At 40.8% G+C, this 21,836-nt stretch overlaps 1 protein-coding gene across 2 annotated transcripts in view; it reads left to right on the forward strand.

Annotated features, from left to right (window-relative positions):
- The window catches only part of SMAP2 (small ArfGAP2), a 48,723-nt gene extending 27,247 nt beyond the window's left edge, over positions 1-21,476 (forward strand). Inside the window, exons 2-11 of one of the 2 annotated variants that reach the window (XR_006539891.1) lie at positions 2,916-3,049; positions 4,324-4,409; positions 5,391-5,469; positions 8,715-8,801; positions 9,819-9,900; positions 11,001-11,110; positions 11,887-12,052; positions 12,510-12,826; positions 18,604-19,542; positions 21,329-21,476. Coding sequence is in view for 1 of the 2 variants with exons in the window: in XM_021683760.2 (XP_021539435.1) it covers positions 2,916-3,049; positions 4,324-4,409; positions 5,391-5,469; positions 8,715-8,801; positions 9,819-9,900; positions 11,001-11,110; positions 11,887-12,052; positions 12,510-12,826; positions 18,604-18,729 (1,187 nt within the window). In the remaining variant the exon portion in view is untranslated. Of the gene's footprint in view, positions 1-2,915; positions 3,050-4,323; positions 4,410-5,390; positions 5,470-8,714; positions 8,802-9,818; positions 9,901-11,000; positions 11,111-11,886; positions 12,053-12,509; positions 12,827-18,603; positions 19,951-21,328 lie in introns of those variants that run through there. The other variant, XM_021683760.2, reaches the window with a different exon arrangement.
- Positions 21,477-21,836: the final 360 nt, after the last annotated feature.

A 21,836-nucleotide genomic window follows, 5' to 3' on the forward strand; every position in this document is an offset into this window, starting at 1 on the left:
ATGTAGTTATTGACTAATCAATCTAGTGGCTTAAAACTAAAGGAGGCTGAGTGTCTGAGCTAGAACTATCACTATTTCACTGGGAAAAGGTTGTGGACAGATGTGGGAGGGGAGCAGAGGAGGCTCTCCGAATTTTCATGAAAATATTATTGCCTGCATTTTTGTACTGAGGCCTTGTTAGTGGCTCCAGAGTATCAGGTCTTGGTCTTGTATTCCTCAGAGGCAAAGGGACTTTACATACTCTGTAATGGGAGCTGGAGAAATTCCACAGCTGTGACAGTGGCTTAGATGATTGGGAATCACCTTCTGTGGACTTAGGGCCTGGAAGCAAATAGCGTAACATTCCATAGCTAACTTTTAGTTAAGTGTTGTGGCTTCTGATTGTGTTAGCAAACAAATATATTTTAACTATCTCCTTATGTGTTCTAGAATCTAGAGCAAAGAGAAAATGGTAAAGAAACATGAAATATTAGCTTTTGGTCCCATTTTTAATCCCATATAACTTAAATCTTACCTGTATTCCTTTATGAAAACTGTAGCCCGATGTAGACACACAACACCCTAAGAAACCTCATTCATATCTGTGGAGGCCTTTCATTTTGTTTTTATATAGTTTCCCACCAGTGAAAGATGTGTGTTCATCATTTGCGTGTATCAAGTATATGGCAGACCTGCTATGCAAATCCATTTAGGGATTTCAAGGGACTGAAGGTCTTTTTAGAAGATAAATCTGAGCCTATCAAGATAGTAGCAATCAGGAGTGAAATAAGTCAATCAGAGAAAGACATGTATCATATGACCTCACTAATATGAGGAATTCTTAATCTCAGGAAACAAAGGGTTGCTGGAGTGGGGGCAGGTGGGAGGGATGGGGTGCCTGGGTGATGGACACCTGGGAGGGTATGTGCTATGGTGAGCGCTGTGAATTGTATAAGACTGTTGAATCACAGACCTGTACCTCTGAAACAAAGAATACATTATATGTTTTAAAAAAAAAAGAAAATAGCAGGAGGGAAAGAATGAAGGGGGGGAAATCGCAAGGGGAGACGAACCATGAGAGACTATGGACTCTGAAAAACAAGCTGAGGGTTCTAGAGGGGAGGGGGTGGGGGGATGGGTTGGCCTGGTGGTGGGTATTAAGGAGGGCACGTTCTGCATGGAGCAGTGGGTGTTATGCACAAACAATGAATCACGGAACACTATATCAAAAACTAATGATGTAATGTATGGTGATTAACATAACAATAAAAAAGATAGTAGCAATCAGAAGATACTGGGATAAAATTTCAGGCAGAGTACACCACCTGGTGGTTATAGGGAGCATTTGAGCTTTCTGTATTTACAGTATTTGCCATAATATCTGAATGATATTAAGAAAATTATGTTCTTATTAATAATAATCGTGAATTCAGATTTCTAAGAATAATTTTCTGCCATATGATTCTAGCATTGTTTCATTAAAATGGCTGTCAAAACCTGCAGACCAACCAAGTAATTGTGTCTGGCAGAATTGAAGTCTGGTACCCTTGGCTCTTCCAACAGATCCTGTTTATCTCTGTAAAAAATCATTTGGTGTCTTTTCACTATATTGCAACCTCTAACTTTGATATCATGCTTATTTTATGTGGTAAATTTCTGCCTAGTGGAATGATGGAGAAGGAAATATTAGTGATTTTTCAGTAATTTTTTGGCAGGTATCATATAAAAGCAAGTTGTTTTTTTCCTGTATAAAAACTATGAGAGGAGGGCGCCTGGGTGGCTCAGTCGTTAAGCGTCTGCCTTCGGCTCAGGTCATGGTCCCAGGGTCCTGGGATCGAGTCCCACATCGGGCTCCCTGCTTGGAGGGAAGCCTGCTTCTCCCTCTCCCACTCCCCCTGCTTGTGTTCCTGCTCTCGCTGTCTCTCTGTCAAATAAATAAATAAAATCTTTAAAAAAAAAAAAAAAAAAAAAAAAAAAACTATGAGAGGAGTTTGATGATTTTCCGGAGTGATTATTAGAATAAACAAAGTTGGCAAGGGATGGGAGATTATGTAACAGTTTTGTATTAAAATGTATACCTGAGATTTCTTTTTTATTGCAATAAGCATCTTTGTTATTTGACAGTCTTGAATCGAGATAATTCTGTAGTTGGGTAAACTAGGGACAGCAGCTCAAGGGGAGAGGATCCTATTAAGTTAATCAGGATGCATATTTTATAGGCCTGGTGGGGAGGGGAAGATAAAGTTTTAAATTTCAGGCTGAGACTTGGGCTGGCATGGCATGTCTGTATCTTTTTTCCTAGTAGGAAAACTGAATCCAGGCTCCACAATCATTGAAAAGGTTCTTGAGAGAAGGCTATTCATGCAAGATACTAAATAGAATGTGACATGACTTTGCACTATTCTCCTGGGATTTTTTTTTATATAAGTAACAGTATTATAACATCTGCATTTTAGCAGTCACATTATTGGACACTGTAAAAAGCTGCTCCATACACACATGCCCACATACTGTATAACTCCACTTACATGAAATATTGAGAATTGGCAAATCTATAGAGACAGAGAGATTTGTGGTTGCCAGGGGACTGGTGGGGAGGAATTGAGAGGAAATGGGGAGTGCCTTTTAATGGGTTTGCAATTTCTTTTTGGGGGGATGAAAATGTTTTGGAATTAAATAGTGGTAATGGTTGCACAACTGTGTGAATATACTAAAAAAACCATAGTACTGTACCCTTAAATTTAAGCTAAACTTAAATTAAAAAAAAAGCGCTGATCCATGGAGGAGTGAACAAAACCAATAAAAAAGGTGAATGTGGTAACATTTCTCTCATTTATGTTCTAGCAGAAATGTTGTCTGATAATCTAAGTATTCCAGCTTGGGCCTTGAATGTTGTTTTAATTTGTATTTTATTGCCCTGTTCCTCACTTTCACAGGGCCACGATGGGCCTCCTGGAACATTGGTGTATTCATCTGCATTCGATGTGCTGGAATCCACAGGAATCTGGGGGTGCACATATCCAGGGTAAAATCAGTTAACCTCGACCAGTGGACTCAAGAACAGATTCAGGTACTTACATAGCCCAACAGTGAGTCAGCTGCTCCCGTATTTCCATGTAGGAGTAGTTCCATATGAATTTCAGTCATACTGGGCACAAAGGTGAAGATAAAGAAGAATTTAGTTGTGAAACACTTATGTCAGATTCTTATACCTTAATAGAGAAATTTTTACTCTTTCTATTTAAGATATAAGTTATTCTACCCATATGTTACCTCCTTCAAAACCCAAAGTCTATGGTCTAGGACCCCATGGATATACCCCAGGTATAAAGGGGGATCTTTGGATTATTTTCTAAGGCCCTTGGCATGTGCAGATCTAACATTTGTAGTTTTATATAGTCACTCACGCACACACACACACACAAATCCTCCAACTTAAAGAAATAATATTTTATCGCTAAAATATGTGTATGAATCTTGCTTGCTGTTAGGTTGGTGGGCTGGGAGTAAGACACTTAAGTTAGCGAGTCTAGCTGGCTTAAGATCTGCACCTCTATGCGGCTTCATTCTTCTCTATTCTCTTCCCACATCAAAACTTTTAAAAGTAATTAAAACTTTTTTTCTTTTTTGGGGGGGGCTTGGGGGTGGGAAGAAAGGATCCAAAGAAAACAGTTGCTAAAGTTGGTGAATGAAATAAGAGGTTTTCTTAACCAGAAAAGGGCTTTAGAAATTAGACTGCTTTTATAGATTCACTAAAAGTCTAAAAGATTAGTTGTATTTTTCAGTTACACTTTACTGTATCTTATGAAGGAAATTACATGCCATGGAGGTATTTGGAAATTTGAAGATTTAAAAAATTTGGGGATTTGTCCCTCACAAGCGTTAAGGAATCTGTTTCAAAGGCCTAATGGGAAACACATTTCTTCGTGATAAAGCTGAATAGATTAATTAATAGTATAAACTCAGAATTGTAGTTATTGCTCAATTATTGCCTGCCTGATTAGGTACTGATTATTGCCTATCAAGTAGACATTTTAATTGGTAGTTATGTGTCTTGGGCTTTCAAATGGAGTCTTGAGTTATTACTGAATTAAATATATCTTGTCAGACAAATTTTTCAATAAAAAGCACTAGGGGGTGGGGGGTGGGAAGGACAACTGTGGAGGCAAATGATTGGCAATAGAGTAGAGAGAATTGTGGACCGGAAATCAGAGTATGCACATAGATCTTGGTTCTGCCACTGTCAGGTTGGTTCTTCAATTGTAAAATGCTGCAGTTGGGCGAGAAGTTTTTCGAGTCTTTCCTCATCTGACATTCCATGTTTCCACATCTCTTTGATTGCAGTGCATGCAAGAGATGGGGAATGGAAAGGCAAACCGACTTTATGAAGCCTACCTTCCTGAGACTTTTCGGCGACCTCAAATAGACCCGTATCTTTTCTGGAGCAACTTAGAAGGCTAACTGGTATTTTTGTGTTTTGGGAGAGTCACACAAGACTCAAGCCCCTTGATCTGACCGGGCCATCTCTATGTGGTTTAGTCAGTCTTGCTTTTCTCTCTCCTGCCACCAACACATACAGAAAGCATATTTATACTTTCTAATATCGGAATGGTGCTGTCACATGGGGAAGACTCATTCAGGAATTAAGACTGCAGTGGTTCACTGTGAATTCTCCCATAAAGTGACATGTCTGATAGTTTTTTGACCTTTGAAAATATTGTGTGCTAAAAAGAATAGATTGCTGTATTGAATCAGCAAAACTACCATTCATTTTTAATGCCTTTTCTATGTCCTATGTGAAAGAATGAACTGTTATTGACCAGTTAATCAATAACTTTCTTCCCCCATCCCCTCAACAGGGGATAGCACCCTACTCACAAAACCAAACCCCCTAAAGGCAGTGCTTAAAATATGGTTTGTAGACTGTCTTGTTAGAGTTAGCTTTTTGTTGGGTACTGGTGGAACCTGTTAAAATGCAGTTTTGGGGCCCTGCAGAAGAGACACTGATCAGAATCTGGTAGTGGGGCTCAAGGGCTTATAGTTTTAAGGGGCACTCATGTGCCTTTGTTTAAGGTCTTTGACCCAAGGGCTTTAAAATAGATAATTGACTGCTTTACCTGTATTCTAGAAGAGCCACGGGTTCCTCTGATGTCAATATGAAGATTAATCCCATTTGCTGCTATCATTATCCTGAAGGAAAATCATAGGAAATGGTGATTCCCTGCAGTAACTGTGAAGGGAGCATTTTAAGGTTTTGGTCAGGGAAACTGCATGTGAAGAAACAGGAGCCATATGGAGAAACCAGGCAGGAGGGAGAGAGGAGAACAACATTCCGTTGAATACAGATCGACCTTTTAGAGTCATACTGTGGGAAAGATTTGTTTGATTTATCCTTAATAAGCTTTTTGCAGAGCTGTCGAGGGATTTATTCGAGATAAATATGAGAAGAAGAAATACATGGACCGAAGTTTGGACATCAATGCCTTTAGGGTTGGTTATAAATCTTTCAAGCTTTGTTCAAAATGAGTAATTTGCTTATAAATCAGGCCAGGGAAGAATTTGAGAAGAGCTACTGAAATACTCCAAAATCATTTTAAAAAAGTAGAAAAAAGCCAGTTATTGAATCAAAGCCATGAGATATCATGGAGCAGACTTTTGTGTCAGGGACAGACAGGGCAAACCATCAGTGAGTTCTTTGCCTTGATCTGTATTTAGGTGCAAGTGATTCCCAGTTCCAAATTATTTCTTCAAATGGACATGTTGGGCATACTGGATCAAGCAGTAATATGTGTGTGTATCTATTTGTATAAATGTCTGTGTATATATGTATTTTTTTCTGTAAATGAAGTCAACAAAATTAATTAAATCACCAAAGTTTTCTTCAGTTTGACCAGTGTGTATTTCCAGTGTGTCAATGGACACAGTGGGACCCTGTTCCTGAGAAGGGTTTTAGAAAGAGACTACCAGGGGTGCCTGAGTGGCTCCGTCATTAAGCGTCTGCCTTCGGCTCAGGTCATGATCCCAGGGTCCTGGGATCGAGCCCCTCCTCGGGCTCCCTGCTCAGCGGGGAGTCTGCTTCTCCCTCTCCCACTTCCCCAGCTTGTGTTCCTTCTCTCACTGTCTCTCTCTCTCTGTCAAATAAATAAAATCTTTAAAAAAAAAATCTTAAAAAAAAAAAAAGAAAGAGACTACCAGTTGCCAAGCTCACTTTCCATCCTAGGCTTGTGGTTAGAATCTGAAATACAGTGTAACTAGGACAAGTATAACATACAGGAGGAAATACAAAAGGTTTCCAGAAGAAGAAAAGGCACCTGACTAATGACAACTAAAGAGGAACCAGTATGACAACCTAAAAAAGCCTTTGATAAATTCTATAGTAAACTTGCTTAGGAATAACTGACTATTTCTTCAGCTACAGAAGTATAGAGAGTATGGGATTCTCCAGCTCTAGCGTGAGTCCTATCTATCATCTATCTAGTTTTGTATTTTAACGGAGGATATACAGGGCTCTAAGTCCTTCCAGGTAATTTAAAGTCAAACTAATTGGAATCTGCTCCAGATTGATCTTTTGGGCTTGTGTGAAAAGGGGTATCAACTAGTAGGTGAGTTTCAATGTAGGCAAGTAAGTGCAAGGTACTACATTTAGTTAAGTAAAGATAATTTTTTCTCAACTTAGTGTGAAGGACTCTTACTTCATAGTCATCCAGAAAAGGGACTTGGAATTTGTCATAACTGTTCCACGAAAGAATCAACCCAGTGTACAGCCACAGCTTGGATGGCATCATCAAAAAGAGTTTGGAACCAAAGCACACACATTTCCTTTGATTTATAGAAAATTGTAGTCTGTCTGCTTAGCTCTGTTCATTGTACCAAAAGATATGAAATCAGATGAGGTCAGAAAAGAGTATCTGAGATACTCCAGAAGATGGGGGAGGAGGGAAGAGTTGCCATGTGAAGATACTATTCATTCAGAATTATGTTGCTGGTGTACTGTACCCATGTAAACAGCCTGTTTTACTCACTGAATGTTTTCACTTAGGAAAGAAATACCTCCTGTTTACCAAAAAGCTATCCCAAGAATTTTTATTTGATGTACTTAGTTTTTAAAAATATTCTTGTGAAGATTTATATGCCAAGAATTAATATTTGCTAAGTGAAGACAGTTAATATCAAATTGAAAAAAAGTGGCTCTGTTAGAGTATTATTTTTAAATGGACAGATAAAGCATTTTTCACTTCAAGAAATAAAGTGTTCTGTATTAAAGCATTACATCATGTATGAAACAGACATAGTCACATGTGTTCTTTGTGATTATAATATCATATTACAGATAATATGAATATTAAAGTGGAAAATCCATGCCTACCTTTATCATCGTTACCAGTGATGATCACCTTGGTGTGTAACCTCTTTTTTGTAGTTACTTTTAGGAGGCACAATTATAATAGTTATATAGATTGTCTACTATTTTCGTTCAATTTAGCATATCATGTATTTTTATGTTACTTATATAATGTTCATAACTTTTAATTGTTGCACCCTTCAGTGAGTTACTAGATCACAGTATATTTTACCATTCTCCTTCTGTGGAGAAGACAATATAGAAGACAAGAAAGGTTGTTTAAATTTTTCTTCAGCATAAATAATTCTGGGATGAACTTCTTGGTGCATAAGGTTATATTTCCATATTTTGGATTATTTTCTTAAGATACATTACAAGATACGGTATTATCGAGGTCAAAGGGATTCAGTATTTGTCTCTTCCTACTTTCGCCAGTATACTTCCCAGAAGTTGTACTGTTTTATGCTGTCTTCTCAGCATTGTAGAAGAGAGCTAGTTTCACTCCATCCCTATCAACATTAGGTATTATTTTTGAGATCTTTCTCCCCTCAAAAAAGTATTTTAAATCTCACTTTTTGATCATTGGCAAGGCTGAATATTTTTTTGAATGTACTTCCTTTTATATGTCCGTGTTCTTAAGTTTACTCTGTGGTTCTGTTTTGCATTTAGATGTTCATTTGATGTTAAAAATGAGACCAATAACATTATAATCTATGAAAGTATTATGAAACTGCCTCTGGAAGTAACAAAAACTGAGACTTTCTAACCTTTTATTTTTGATGTGCTTTTTTATTTTATCCAGGCAACTCATTCAGGACACCCTAAAAGGGATACTTTAATCCTTTTACTCTTTTTTTTTTTTTGCCTTATTTCCTTAATTTTTTGTTTTCCTAATCTTTAAGCTTGAAATTACAGTTTATTTTCTGATTTTAAAAAAAGGAGATGAAGATTGAGAGGACTTATGATTGAATTTAAAATCACAGAGGATGTATGTCAAGATGAACACGAATTTATTTACTGGTGTACCAAGATGAGGGGGGACCCCTCAAAGGATGAGCAAGTTAAACTTGGGTCCCAAAGGGGCAGCCAACTGGTGAAACGTTTTTAACTTCTGTAGGTAGCCTGGACTCACATTTCAGGAGTCATAGGTGAGTTAGAACGAGGAGGTACTTAATGAGATGTGAAAGATGCCTGTTACAGTATTGAGGCTAATGTGGAAGAGACCAGCTCTCATGCCCCGTACAAAGAAACCCCCAAGTTTGTCAGACTCCTGCATCAGATTCAGTAGGAACTTCTTCTGTTCTTTTTGCACATTTGGAATTAATAATTTGTCAAACTGTTAGTCACCATGGGGCCTGTGTTCTTTGTCTTGTTTTGTTAAATCATTATATAGAAAGAAAAAGATGACAAGTGGAAAAGAGGAAGTGAACCAGCTCCAGAGAAAAAAATGGAACCTGTTGTTTTTGAGAAAGTTAAAATGGTAAGTGGGAAAGTTTTTGCACTAGGTGGATGGCCTCGGTTGTGTTTATATGCGGAGGGGAGGGGAAGGAGGCTTTCTAGTGGGTGGGGGGGGTTGGTAGCATATTGCACCATTTTACCTGGGGCCAAAGGGTTCCACATTTAGATTAGATTGCCGGCTGCCATTTCTGATGCTTTCCCATTGCCTTGCTGTTGCCTGATCTGCTCCGTGATGCTTCTTTCTGGGGCCAGTTGGGGGTTTGGGAACTGCATCAGTCCCACCTGAGCAAGAGGCATGGTCCATGCCAGAATGCCGTGACTGTGTGACACCTCCTGAAGCAGATGCTACATGCATCCTCTCTCATTAGACGCTCTCTACCTCATTTTCCTGTTGCAGTTAAGAACAGTCCGAAGCCAGGCCATACTGATCCGTTTTAATCCTTCTGTATTCTTGCTTTGTCATCTTGAAGTAGACACCTTTCTTTTTTCACAGGACATTGTGGCTGTAGTAGTGGATACTCTAATATAAGAGCTTGGAATCTTGGGAGAGAGGACTTTTTACTATTTGCTTAAGGAAGCGTCTTTGATTATCATTCTGAATCGTACTGTCTGCAGAACCCAGTCATTAATGATACGGGCAGAGTGAATTAGGTAATCTTTAAACTGATCTCCCTTTTGGTATTAAAGTTTTTCTAATCACTGGGAGATTTGTTGGCTCTCGGCTCTTACACCACCAGACACCTATCTTTATTCTTAGCTTTTCCTGGGATCAAAACCTGCTGTTTTTGTTGGCTCTCCTGATCTGTGGTTGTCTTGGTTTCAGAAAGCCAAACAAGCACAGATGATATCTTTTTCACTTTAGGTTTGGTTAATGCACTTGTGCTTCCTGATGTGATTCTTTCGCCTGACACTTCCTGAGTTTTCTTTCTTTGGAACTCTGAGGAATACCACAAGAACAGCTGTGGCTTTACAGTGATGAAGGAAAAAAAGCGTTCAAAAACACCTGCTTACTTCTTTCTTTAACATATTTTCACCTTAGCCACAGAAAAAAGAAGATCCACAGCTACCTCGGAAAAGCTCCCCGAAATCCTCAGCCCCTGTCATGGATTTGTTGGGCCTTGGTAAGAGTCAGACTTTTCCCACTTCCATAATCTTACACATTATGATGAATTCTCTGTCACCCTGGGAAGATAGGTAGTGATGGGATTCTTCAGTTTGTGTCTTCATCGCTAAGATTGTTCTCTCATGTTTTTCCTGTTGTTTTACATCTGAGCAGTCATTCTAAGAAGTGTTTACACTTTTCAGAGCGACAGTATAGTGTAGTGGTTTGGAGTCAGAGTCCCATCTCTGCCACTTACTATCTTTGTGACCCTGGTTAGTTTACTTAACCTCTGAACATTGCTTTCCTAATCTGTCATAAGGATGATAACCATCTCTACTTCAAAAGTGTTGTTGGGAGGATTCAATGAGATCGTTCCTTTCAAGCTCTTTGCTGGGATCAAAACCTGCTGTTTTTGTTGGCTCTCCTGATCTGTGGTTGTCTTGGTTTCAGAAAGCCAAACAAGGATCCCAAGCTCTGTGCCTTGCCTGGCACAAACTAAGCATTCAGTAAATGTTAGCAAGTTTCACTGAACCAGCACCCAGGAGCCATGTCCCCATCTCTCTCATTTTTCAGGTGCATCCTGTTTCTGAGATGGCCTATTAACCTTGTGGTTATTTTTCTCCAAACCTTTAAAACCCTGAACTAGTGGTTCTGCCCCTTTCAGAAATAGAACCTATTCTTTATCTTTCGCAGATATCACAGCTGTACTTTGGTTTCAGTGCATTTCTGCTGATTTAGGTTATTGACTATTTAGGTTTATAATTTCTATACCTTCCATTTATCTCTGAAAAAAAGAAATGAAAGCTACACAGCTTTCTGCCTCATATAGCCAGAAGGGAGCCAGCCAGCCCCTTTGCTAGGAGGTTGATATAGCCTTCAGGTCTGGGTTTCTGCTGCCCCACAGATAGCTGGGCCACAGGCTTCTCCAGCATGCTCCTGGGAAGGTAAGGTGAAGCCTTTTTTGAGATGCCCCATCCAAGCTAAATGGTTTCTGAAGCCTAGATTTCCAGGTCCCTGATGGAGCATATAGGTTTTCTCTGTCTGCTTTGTGTCTAGAATAGAAGGAAGGCATGGGCTTAATGAGCAGTGCTACAGTTGAGCTTTGCTCTCTCTTTCCAGATGCTCCTGTGTCCTGCTCCATGGCAAACAGTAAGACCAGCAATACCCTAGAGAAGGATTTAGACCTTTTGGCTTCTGTTCCATCCCCCTCTTCTTCAGTTTCCAGAAAGGTGAGTCATGTGGGCGCCTTAGAATTAAAGAACATTCTGAAAAGAATAATTTTGATAATATGGAACCAGTTCATACTTCCTTGATGGAATTGGACTTTGGTTTTCTTAATTCTTGATTCTTCCCTTAACCCTGTCATCTCTGTTACAGCCTAGGATTACTATCATTCCATTTTGTCTCCTGCCCCCCAAAAAGTGGGTCCTTTGAGTGGGCTTCTGTTGAAGGTGTGTCACACTGTAAAGGATGGTACTTGTCAGCTCCCCAGCATGAGGGTTACTGCCAGAGAATTTGGAGGTGTGAAAGACTTGAAACTGTTAATGGCTACCATTTGTGGAATACCTGCTTATAACCAGGCACAGCGCTAGGTGATTTTGTATATCTATTTGCATATTTCTTTTATAACTGAAAATATTTACCACAGCCCTGCAAAATGGGTATTTTATAGATGAGGAAACATTAATTCAGAAAAGTTATGACTAGCCTCTCGTTATGCAACTAGTAAATGGCTGTGCTGGGATCTAAACTCAGTTCTCTGTGACTGCGTCATTTTTGTTTGTTTGTTTGTTTTTCACCAAATCACATTGTTCGACTGTAGAATAAAGAATGGTACCAGAGCTTAACTATCAGGTGTTTTCAATATTTGTGTGGTAGAAATGTCAGGAAGCTATTCACTTGCCCATGAATATAGAAGCAGCAGAGAAATGAGGGCGGTCCTTACCGAGACCTCTGTGAGGATCGTTCCAATTTTCCCCTCTCCCCCTGCTCTCTTTGCCCTAAGGTTGTAGGTTCCATGCCAACTCCAGGGAGTGCTGGCTCTGTTCCTGAAAACCTGAACCTGTTTCCAGAGCCAGGGAGCAAATCAGAAGAAACAGGCAAGAAACAACTCTCTAAAGACTCCATCCTTTCGCTGTATGGATCCCAGACACCTCAAATGCCTGCCCAAGGTAGTTTTCATGGGGGTGGTGGCATTATACTAGATAGAGACATGAGGACTTATGTGCAGGAATTATTTGTGTAATAGAGGGTAGTTGCTTTGGGGGCCCAGGACATTATACCCTAAACAGGCCTGAACATGACATTCTTTGTGAAGCTACAAAGTGTCAGGAGGTAGATATTAATGTAACTCAGAGCCATACTTTCGTGGGGTCTGGTGTCACACCTCTATGAAGTCTGACTCAAGGTCTGGACCTGGACCCTGAAAGGAAAGTGGCTAGGTCAGCAGTCCACTGGTAAGCCACTGCAAGTCTTGTAGGGAATCTAAGTGTTCTGCTATGTAAAAGAGCATTCTGAGTTGAGTAGAAATGCTACTGAGAAATTTTAGCCAGAAAGGAGTAGCCAGTGGGTTTGGACTGACTTGGTACACTTTCCTCTTAAATAGTTCTCTGTTTGTTTTCTTGGCAGCAATGTTCATGGCTCCAGCTCAGATGGCGTATCCCACAGCGTACCCCAGCTTCCCTGGGGTCACACCTCCTAACAGCATAATGGGGAGCATGATGCCCCCGCCAGTAGGCATGGTAGCTCAGCCAGGAGCTTCTGGCATGGTTGCCCCCATGGCCATGCCTGCAGGCTATATGGGTGGCATGCAGGCTTCAATGATGGGTGTGCCAAACGGAATGATGACTGCCCAGCAGGCTGGCTACATGGCAGGCATGGCAGCTGTGCCGCAGACTGTGTATGGGGTTCAGCCAGCTCAGCAGCTACAGTGGAACCTTACTCAGGTAAGCTACCCCATTTTCCTCGGGACAAGAGTTTTGAGCCTTCCTCAAGGCTGTCTCACGTCATCACTCCCTTATCCTTTGAACCCTTATAACATAAAGGAGATAATGCAGAGACATTCTTAGGTTTGCCACCCTTCCCCACCCTTTTTTTTCCTAGAAGGTCTACCTAATGTCAGACTTTCTGAGGAGTTCTGGGTTACTGTAGAATGAGGGTAATTGCCTCAATCTAAATTTCTCCACACATTCCTCAAAACAAAAATTTAAAAAACCCTATATAGGTAAATAAGGAATGCAAATAAAACCACTCATAACCCATGACTGCCACATCTAGTAGACAGAATACTGCAAACTTCAAATTACATGGCAGTAAACACCCAAATCCGGCAGAGCCAGCATAAGAGTGACTATGTGGAAAGAGGAGAGGGAGCAGGGCCTGGAGGTGACAGAACATAGATAAAATCACCCCCTGGAAAGAAGACCTACCCTGATTAGAGGCATGATGAGAAAAGGTCTGAGACTTAGCAATTAGAACTCTAGTTATATGGAGAATCGAAAATGAGGGGCTTGAAATATATGGGGTTAAAGGTGGTAGCTCTGGAAAAGCATTGCTTCTAGGGTAATGGGGGTGACTTGGAATCTTTTTTTTTTTTTTTAAAGATTTTTTTTTATTTATTCATTTGAGACACAGAGATACAGAGAGAGAGAGTAGGGGGAGAAGCAGAGGAAGGGAAAGAAGCAGGCCCCCCGCTAAGCGGGGAGCCCAATGCGGGGCTCGATCCCAGGACCCTGGGATCATGACCTGAGCCGAAGGCAGACGCTTAACCATCTGAGCCACCCAGGCGCCCTGGGTGACTTGGAATCTTAAGCAGGCCCCATGCCCAGCCAGCATGGAGCCTGACTCGGCTTGATCTCACGACCCTCATGACCTGAGCCAGAACCGAGAGCTGGATGCTTAATCGACTGAGCCACCCAGGCCTCCCCTATGGGGGTGACTTAGAAGGAAGAGGTGCTCTTTGGGGACCTGGTAGTGAAGGAAAAGTAAGAAATGAGAAGTGGAAAAAGGAATCACAAAATGAGAAGATAAACCATCCTCTCCCCTCCTCCCAAATAATTTCACTATACCAACAGAAGAGGGTGCTCTTGAACTAAGAAATCTAGTAAGCCTCCCGGAACTCTCACACCTATTATTCCTGATTCGGAAAAATAAGGCACTACAAAATAAATAGAAAGTGGCAGGTGATATTTATACAAACTGCTATGAGAAGAAAATAGAAAATGAAAATCAAAACATATCAAGAAATGAAAATTCTCCCTCCCAAAACATCCATGAACAGAAGAAAACTGTTACACAAGCCACCAACGTGAATGAAATGTCCTTTAACACTTGAAGACGAAACAGCTTGAATCAGAAATTTAAAAACTTAGAACCAAAATGGACAAAAAACTGGAAGTTATGAAATGAAACTTTATTGAATTCAGGAAAGAAATTGAAGAAAGACACAATTATCTTAGAAATAAAGTCTGAATTACAAGTTAGCCAAAGGAGAATAGATTCAACTGAAAATATATTTGCCGTTGAAGAAAGGTATGACACAGGTCAGAGAATGGAAACTAAATATAGGAAGCAAGAAAATAAATCCAAGAGAAGGTAATGTAGAAATTAAGCAAAGAAGGCCTAACATAAATATATTTGGAGACTCCAAAGAAGAAAAACTAAATAGTGGAGCAGAATTAATATATTTAAATCTATAATACAAGAAAATATCCTATAAATAAAAGACTTCAATATAATATTGAAGGAGCCCACTGTGTATGGAAAAGCTGACCCAGAATGGTCAACTCTAACATATATCCCAGTAAACGTTTAGATTTTATGGAACAAGAAAAATTCTCAGGGCTCCAACCCTCTTTTTACCTCCCATCCCCCCAGATTTGCCATTTTTTAAAGAACACAGCTTGACATTAGACTTCTAACAGCAACATTAAAAAAAAAAAAAAGCAATGGGAGTGGTATTTTCAAGATACTCACATACATGTGAGACAAGTATTTTACAGCCAGACAAGCTATCCTTCAAGGATTGAGGCTGTTTAAAAAATCTTAAATATGCAAGAAATCAGAGAATATCATACTTACAAGTCTTTCCTGTGGAATGTACCAGAAGATAAGCTTCATCTGTCTAAGAGATGAGTGGGGACATTTTGGCAAAAGGACTGATGGTGAATAAATGTTTAATTGAGAATCTAAGACTAAAATTAAGGTAATGACAAGAATAGAAAAACATATGTTTTACTCAGAACAAACAATGGTAACAGGAGGAGAAGATAAAAAAAGAGGAGGAGAAGGTAAAAAGGAGGAGGTAGGATAAATTGATGGTTGCACAGGAAATAGGTGGAAGTTAAAGAGTGTAATAAGCTGACACGCCAAATGGTAGAAGCTTGAGTACAGAATAAAGGAAGCAAAAGACAGAAATTATTAGTATAAAGGTAACCACTAGAACAAAAAATGAAGCTTTATAAATACCAAAGGAGTACTTTACAACAAAATGGAATACATAGACTATGAAGTACAGCAAATATAACAAACACAGTAAAAATGTAACATGATAGAATTAAGACCAAACATCAGTCATATCAACAGGTAGCTCTTCTATGAAAAGAAAAAGATGTTTAAATTGGCTTACAAAGCAATGCCTAATTTTATACTAGATACAAAAAAATCCACTGAAACAAAGTGATTTAAAGTCTGAACACAAAGATGGGCAAAGAGTCGGAGTGGCATGTGTGCGTGCCCACACGTATGCGTGCACACGCTGTCTTTCTCAGGTTTGGGTGACAATGTTCACCTGCTGTATAAAAACTATTTTCATGTTTCCCTTTCTCTGTAGTCTGGAAGAGTTTATATAGGTCTTTGGAGATTGGGTAGAATTCCCACGTGCAATTGTGCAGGCCTTTTGCTTTTTTATGTAGTAATTCTTTGATAGCATTCTCTCTTTGTTCTATGAAAGTCAGCTTTGGAAAACTCTGTTTACCTAGATTAGCTAATTTATCAGGAGTTTCAAATTCATTTATCAAAGGTTAAGCCAAGCAGTCTGTCTCATGATTTTTTTAAGTTTCCTGTTTCAATGGTTATTTCTCCCTTGTCATGTCTTATTTTGTATGTTTGTGGTTTCCTTCCCCCTTGCCCTTTCTATTAGGTTAACTAGTGGTCTATTTTGTTAATTATACATATACATATATAAAAAACCCACAGGATTTTGTTTTATTTATTCTACATTTTTTCTTTGCTTGTTTTTGACCTCAATTTCTGGTTTATCTTTATTATTTCCTTTTATATCTGCCTTTTGACTTACTCTGATCTTCTTTTTCTAGCTTTCATAGTTGGGATTTTAATTTGCTATTTTCAGTCCTTCAGTTTATTTGTATAAATAATGAAGTGCTATGAAACTGGTGAGAACATGTCAAAAGGACACATGAGCCAACTTCTGGAGGCTCCCACTGTCCAAATATGGGACAAGTTGAACATCAATAGGAATGACACTGATGGATTATAACACTAAAGGAAATGAATCCCATGAGTCCATAGTGATACATTTTTTGAAATGGGTATAGGAAAGAGGGAGGGAAAGCCTTCTTTACAGAAGAATGGCAACTGGTAATTGTAGAAAGAACAGGATATTCACATATTCTCAAAGGAAGACCCTTTAGATTACTTACTAATTACAATAAAAAAAAAAACAAACGAACCATGGTGGATACTGCCCGTGGTAGCGGGTGCTCAAATGTAAGATTACCGGGTGCCTGGGTGGCTCAGTTTGTTAAGTGACTGCCTTCGGCTCAGGTCATGATCCTGGAGTCCAGGGATCGAGTCCCGCATCGGGCTCCCTGTTCGGCGGGGAGTCTGCTTCTCCCTCTGACCCTCCCCCCCTCATGCTCTCTCTCTCATTCTCTCTCTCTCTCTCAAATAAATAAATAAAATCTTTAAAAAAAAAAAAAAGGTAAGATTACCAACAATGGGACAAATGAACATCACGTGCTTTCTGGTATCTTGTACTGAGAAGGACACGATATCACTTCATGTTTAACTTGGATCCAATCATGAGAAAATGTGAGATAAATCCAAATGGAAGGATTTTCTGCAAAATAACTGGACTGGATTCCAAAAACAATGTCAGGAAAGAAAAAGTGGTGGGGAAACTTTTCTGTATTAAAGGAGACTAAGGAGATATGAAAATGAAATGTAACCTATATTAGAGTATTGTATTCATATTAAATTTCTTGTATTGTGGGTCCAGGAAAGTGTTCTTTCTTCTGAGATGCCTCCTGACTTACTAAAAGGTGAAATGTCAGGACATCTGCAGTTTTCAGTGCGCATCAAACATGTACCATATCTCCTTAGTCTCCTTTAATACAGAAAAGTTTCCCCACCACTTTTTCTTTCCTGACATTGTTTTTGGAATCCAGTCCAGTTATTTTGCAGAAAATCCTTCCATTTGGATTTATCTCACAAATTCTAAAAATGGGTTACAATTTAAACATTTGGGGATTTAGGGAAGGTTACAGGGGTTCCTTTAATTTTTTTTTTGATTTTTTTAAGAATTTTGGGTTTTTTTCTCCTACTTTTTTTTTTTTTAAAGATTTTATTTATTTATTTGAGAGAGAGAATGAGAGACAGAGAGCACGAGAGGGAAGAGGGCAGAGGGAGAAGCAGACCCCCTGCCGAGCAGGGAGCCCGATGCGGGACTCGATCCCGGGACTCCGGGATCATGACCTGAGCTGAAGGCAGTCGCTTAACCAACTGAGCCACCCAGGCGCCCCTTGAGGTTTTCTTTTAAAATGTTGGTGGGCGGGACGCCTGGGTGGCTCAGTTGGTTGAGCATCTGCCTTCGGCTCGGGTCATGATCCCAGGGTCCTGGGATCGAGTCCCGTATCAGGCTCCTTGCTCAGCCGGGGAGCCTGCTTCTCCCTCTCCTTGTGTCCCCTCTCTCACTGTGTCTCTCTCTGTCAAATAAATAAATAAAATCTTTAAAAAAAAGTTGGTGGGAGAAAAATAGCCCTTCTCCTCAAGAAAAAGAACTTACACAGAAATGTCCCGGGCTTGGGAAATTTAAGGCATTTTTCTTGATAAATAGTTTCCTCTCTTCACTGCCAGAGGCCAGTCTTTCAGTCTCATTCATAAAGAGGCCCCAGCCCCACCCAGACCTTATTCTACTGGTTCTTTTCTCCCAGCAACTTCCCCTCTCACACACCGAAGACCCATTGGTCTTTTTTCTCTTTTTCTTTTTTTTTGCCTTCCTTTGTTCATTCCAAACAGTCCAGTTTCTTTTTCCTTTTCTCTCGGCTTGAGCATGCACAACCACTTTCAGTGGCACTGACAGTAATAACTCTGCTGGACATAAGACAGGAGCGCTGCTCTGGGGGCTCGTCTGCATACTCTCGGGGCTGGCAAGTTAACAATAGGCCCCTTCTTTTTAGGATGAGAGACTAGAAAGGAAAAAGAATAACGTCTCATGCTGCTTTGATGTTGACTAGCTCCAGGACTCCTTTCCCTCCCTGAGCATTAGTCTCTGTCAACACCCCCCTTCTGAGAAGTCCTTCATTTACGTGATCTGGAGCCCTCAAAATGATCTATTAAGGTTCAGGGCAGATCTGTACCATAACAGTTTCCCTTTGTCCTATTCAACCCTTCCCCGCAGACGGAAGGACTCCTCCCCTGCCTTTTTGCAGTAATTGGCTGCATGCCCACAGCCTGGTCTGAAAGTCTCCTCTCTCCCTTTCAGATGACCCAGCAGATGGCTGGGATGAACTTCTGTGGAGCCCATGGCGTGCTGAGCTATGGACAGTCGATGAGCGGCGGAAATGGACAGGCAGCAAATCAGACTCTCAGCCCTCAGATGTGGAAGTAAAAACAAAACACCTGTATGGCTACCACTCTCATCAACCCTCTCTCTCCCAGTTTTCCTCTTTCCCCAACTCCCCCATCCCATCCCCTTTTCCTACCTCTCTGTTTGGTTTAGAAATTGCTCAATCTGTTGTTTGGGGTTTGGCATTCTGCCCAGCCCAGCCACTTCCTGGACACGCAGACCTCTCTGTTGCTCTATGTTGTACGTGTCCCCTAGCCATCCCGACTTCCTCTGCAGCCTCAACCCGTCCTCTCCTGGTACCAGCACCTTAGGAATTGTTGGCAGAAGGCACTTAAACTGGGAGAAAGGTGCACACCTTTGAGTACCTTTCCCCTGAGGTTAAACCTCCTATCAGACTCTCAGAAAGGTCTGGACGTGTTGTCTTTTAGGCAAAGGGGAGAGGGTTCAGAGGTACTTCTGTATGTGTTGCTAAGCTATTTCTACATGTTTAAATTTTTGGTTGAAGAGGGAGACATCGTGCTCCCATAATTTATGGGAATGAAGAAAGTACTGAAATCAAATTAAATACTCCTTGGGTCTTAGATTAGGTTGGCCCTAGCCCTGGGCTGAGGCAAACCCCCTCCTGTGAGGATGAGCAAAAATATTACTCTACTTTGCCCTGAAATGCTTTCTGGACCTGAGGCTTCAGGACTCATGGCTTCAGTCAGCCTTTATTAGCACCAAAGACTTTACAAAGGTCCTGCACAAGAACACACACCCTGCCCCGCCTCCATCCTACCTGCAGTGGGATCTGGCTGTATGGCTGGAGGACCAGCCCCTCCAGTGGGAATGCACAGCTTAATGTGTGTACTGCTTGTGTGTGTGTGTGTTTCACCTCCCACTCTTTCCCCATCTGCTCTGGGTGTTTTGTTTTTGTTTTAGGTTTACACAGAGAGGAGTTAATTTATTAACAGCCTAAAACTGTTGCCCTTTTTTTATATAGTTAAAAAAAAATTACAACTCCTGCAAAGCCCCCCCCCCCCCCCCCCCCCCGCCAATCTGCCAATCACTCTTTCATGCCTGTGTATCCCAGGCTGCTCTGTTTCCCCACCTTCTCCAGGTGTGTGAGGCAGAGAGCCTGGACAGCTTTCCTGTCAGTCATTGTTCACCCTACCTGAAAATTAAAATGAGAAAACTTTGCTTAAAAGATTTCACCTGTGGGAACCACAATTCCTGGTTGCCTTTCTCCTGTGTATGTGTAAATTCCTTAATAAATATTGCAGGGAAGGACCCTTTGCTTGGCTGTTACTGTGTATCACTCATGGAGGAGGTTGAGTTGCATCTTGGTTTTCTGCTTTCCAGGAGCAGTTCACCCACTTCCTGTGTTTTAAAAAATTTTGTACTGGGGATGCCCAAGGACCGGGACCAGGCTCAGGCAGTCAGAGGGGGGACCCCTGTCCTTTGTCCAGTGGTGTCTAGAGTTGTGAGCTGAGGGAAGTGTGGATATCTGCTCCTGCTAGAGCCACAGAACATCGAAACTAGAAGTTCTTTTCTCCTCCACCAGATAGAGAAGCTGAGACCCGCCTCCCTCCCTTCTTTCCTTTGAGTACATCTTTTAAATACTTCCAGAGGTAAATGAGAGGATAGCGCAGTGGTGAAGAAAGTAAGCTCTGGATCAGGCTGCCAGTATTCATGGTCCTTCCCAGGCAAGCTACTGAACCCTTGGGTCTCAGTGTAAAATGGAGCTAATGGTCATATTTAAGGTCAAATGAAGCAATTCCTGTGGTACATTCTGCACAGTATTGGACTCTTAGCCTTCGAATGTCAACAAGTATTATGTGCCAGACCTATGTTGGGCATTAATTCATTCAACAAGTATTTAGTAAGTGTTTTTACAATGTGCCAAATACTGTCATAGGCTCTGGAATAAAGCAATGAATCAATTCTTACCAATTTCATGGGATGGTATGGTGGGAGAGACAGACAATAAACAAGTAAACTATTTAATTTCAGATACAAGGTAAGACAAGTTAAGGGGAGAGAGTGGGTGTGGGACCGCTAAGAATGAGTAGTCAGAAAGTTACATTTGAACTGAGACCTGAATAAGCAGTCACTCATGTGGAGATCTGGAAAAAGAATAGAGCAAGTGTAAATGTCTGCGTTGGAAATTGTTTGGCTGGGGCTATCAGTCTGGGAGTCATCAGGGTATGGATGGTATGTAAAGCCATGAGATTAGATGAAATACCTAAGGAGAAAGCATAGCGAGAAGAGGACTGAGCCTTGGGGGCCCATCAGCTTTTAGAATTTGGGAACAACAGATCAGGAAAAATGAATCTGACATTGTTCCTGCTCTTAAGAAGCTCACAGTCTCACAGGGCAACAAACTTAGAATTGCTTAGATGGTGGATTATGGGAGCTAAGGGGCTCCTAGCCCAATCAGGGGAAACTCTCTAAGGATAAGGGCGTTGAGCTGAGTCCTAAAGGAGAGGTAGGAGTTAACCAGCAGGTTGGATGGGAGTGGGGAGAAGAGTATTCCAGACAGATAGTACCCTGGGAACAAAGATAAGGACATCTGCAAGAACACAACTCATTTGGGGAAGCACAAGCAGTGCAATGTTTGTAAGGTCTGATGTGAGTTGGTATGGGGAGAGAGGAGACTGAGGTGTGGCCAAGCCAGATCATGGGTGCTTCCTATATACTCTAGGAGGGAGTTTGGCCTTAGTGTTATGAATGGTGGAGTGACATTGTCAGAGTTGAGTTTTAGGCAGCTCACCCTTGCATTGTGGAGAACAATGTGTTTGAGGGAACAAGACCAGACCTAGGGGAGCAGACAGATGGCAAAAACTGAACTAGGGCCATGGTAGGTGGGGGTAGGGGAGAATGGAGTGGCTCAAAGCAGCAGCTCATAAGCAGCTTATGAGGCATGTGAGATGCTAAAAGGTGTTCCACAAAAAGGCTGAAATAAGTTTGGGAAAGACTGCATGTTCTGTCACCTCTTGTGCATCTAGAATATATTATCCACATAGTAATGATATGAAAAGTAATTTAAAAAATTAATAGACTTTATTGAATGCAGTTTTAGGTTCACAGCAAAATTGAGTGGAAAGTACGGAGTTCCCATATGTCCCCTATTTCCCATTCCCACAACCTCCTTCACTATTGGCATCCCA

This window comes from Neomonachus schauinslandi, chromosome 4 (assembly GCF_002201575.2).
Source record: "Neomonachus schauinslandi chromosome 4, ASM220157v2, whole genome shotgun sequence".
NCBI lineage: Eukaryota > Metazoa > Chordata > Mammalia > Carnivora > Phocidae > Neomonachus > Neomonachus schauinslandi.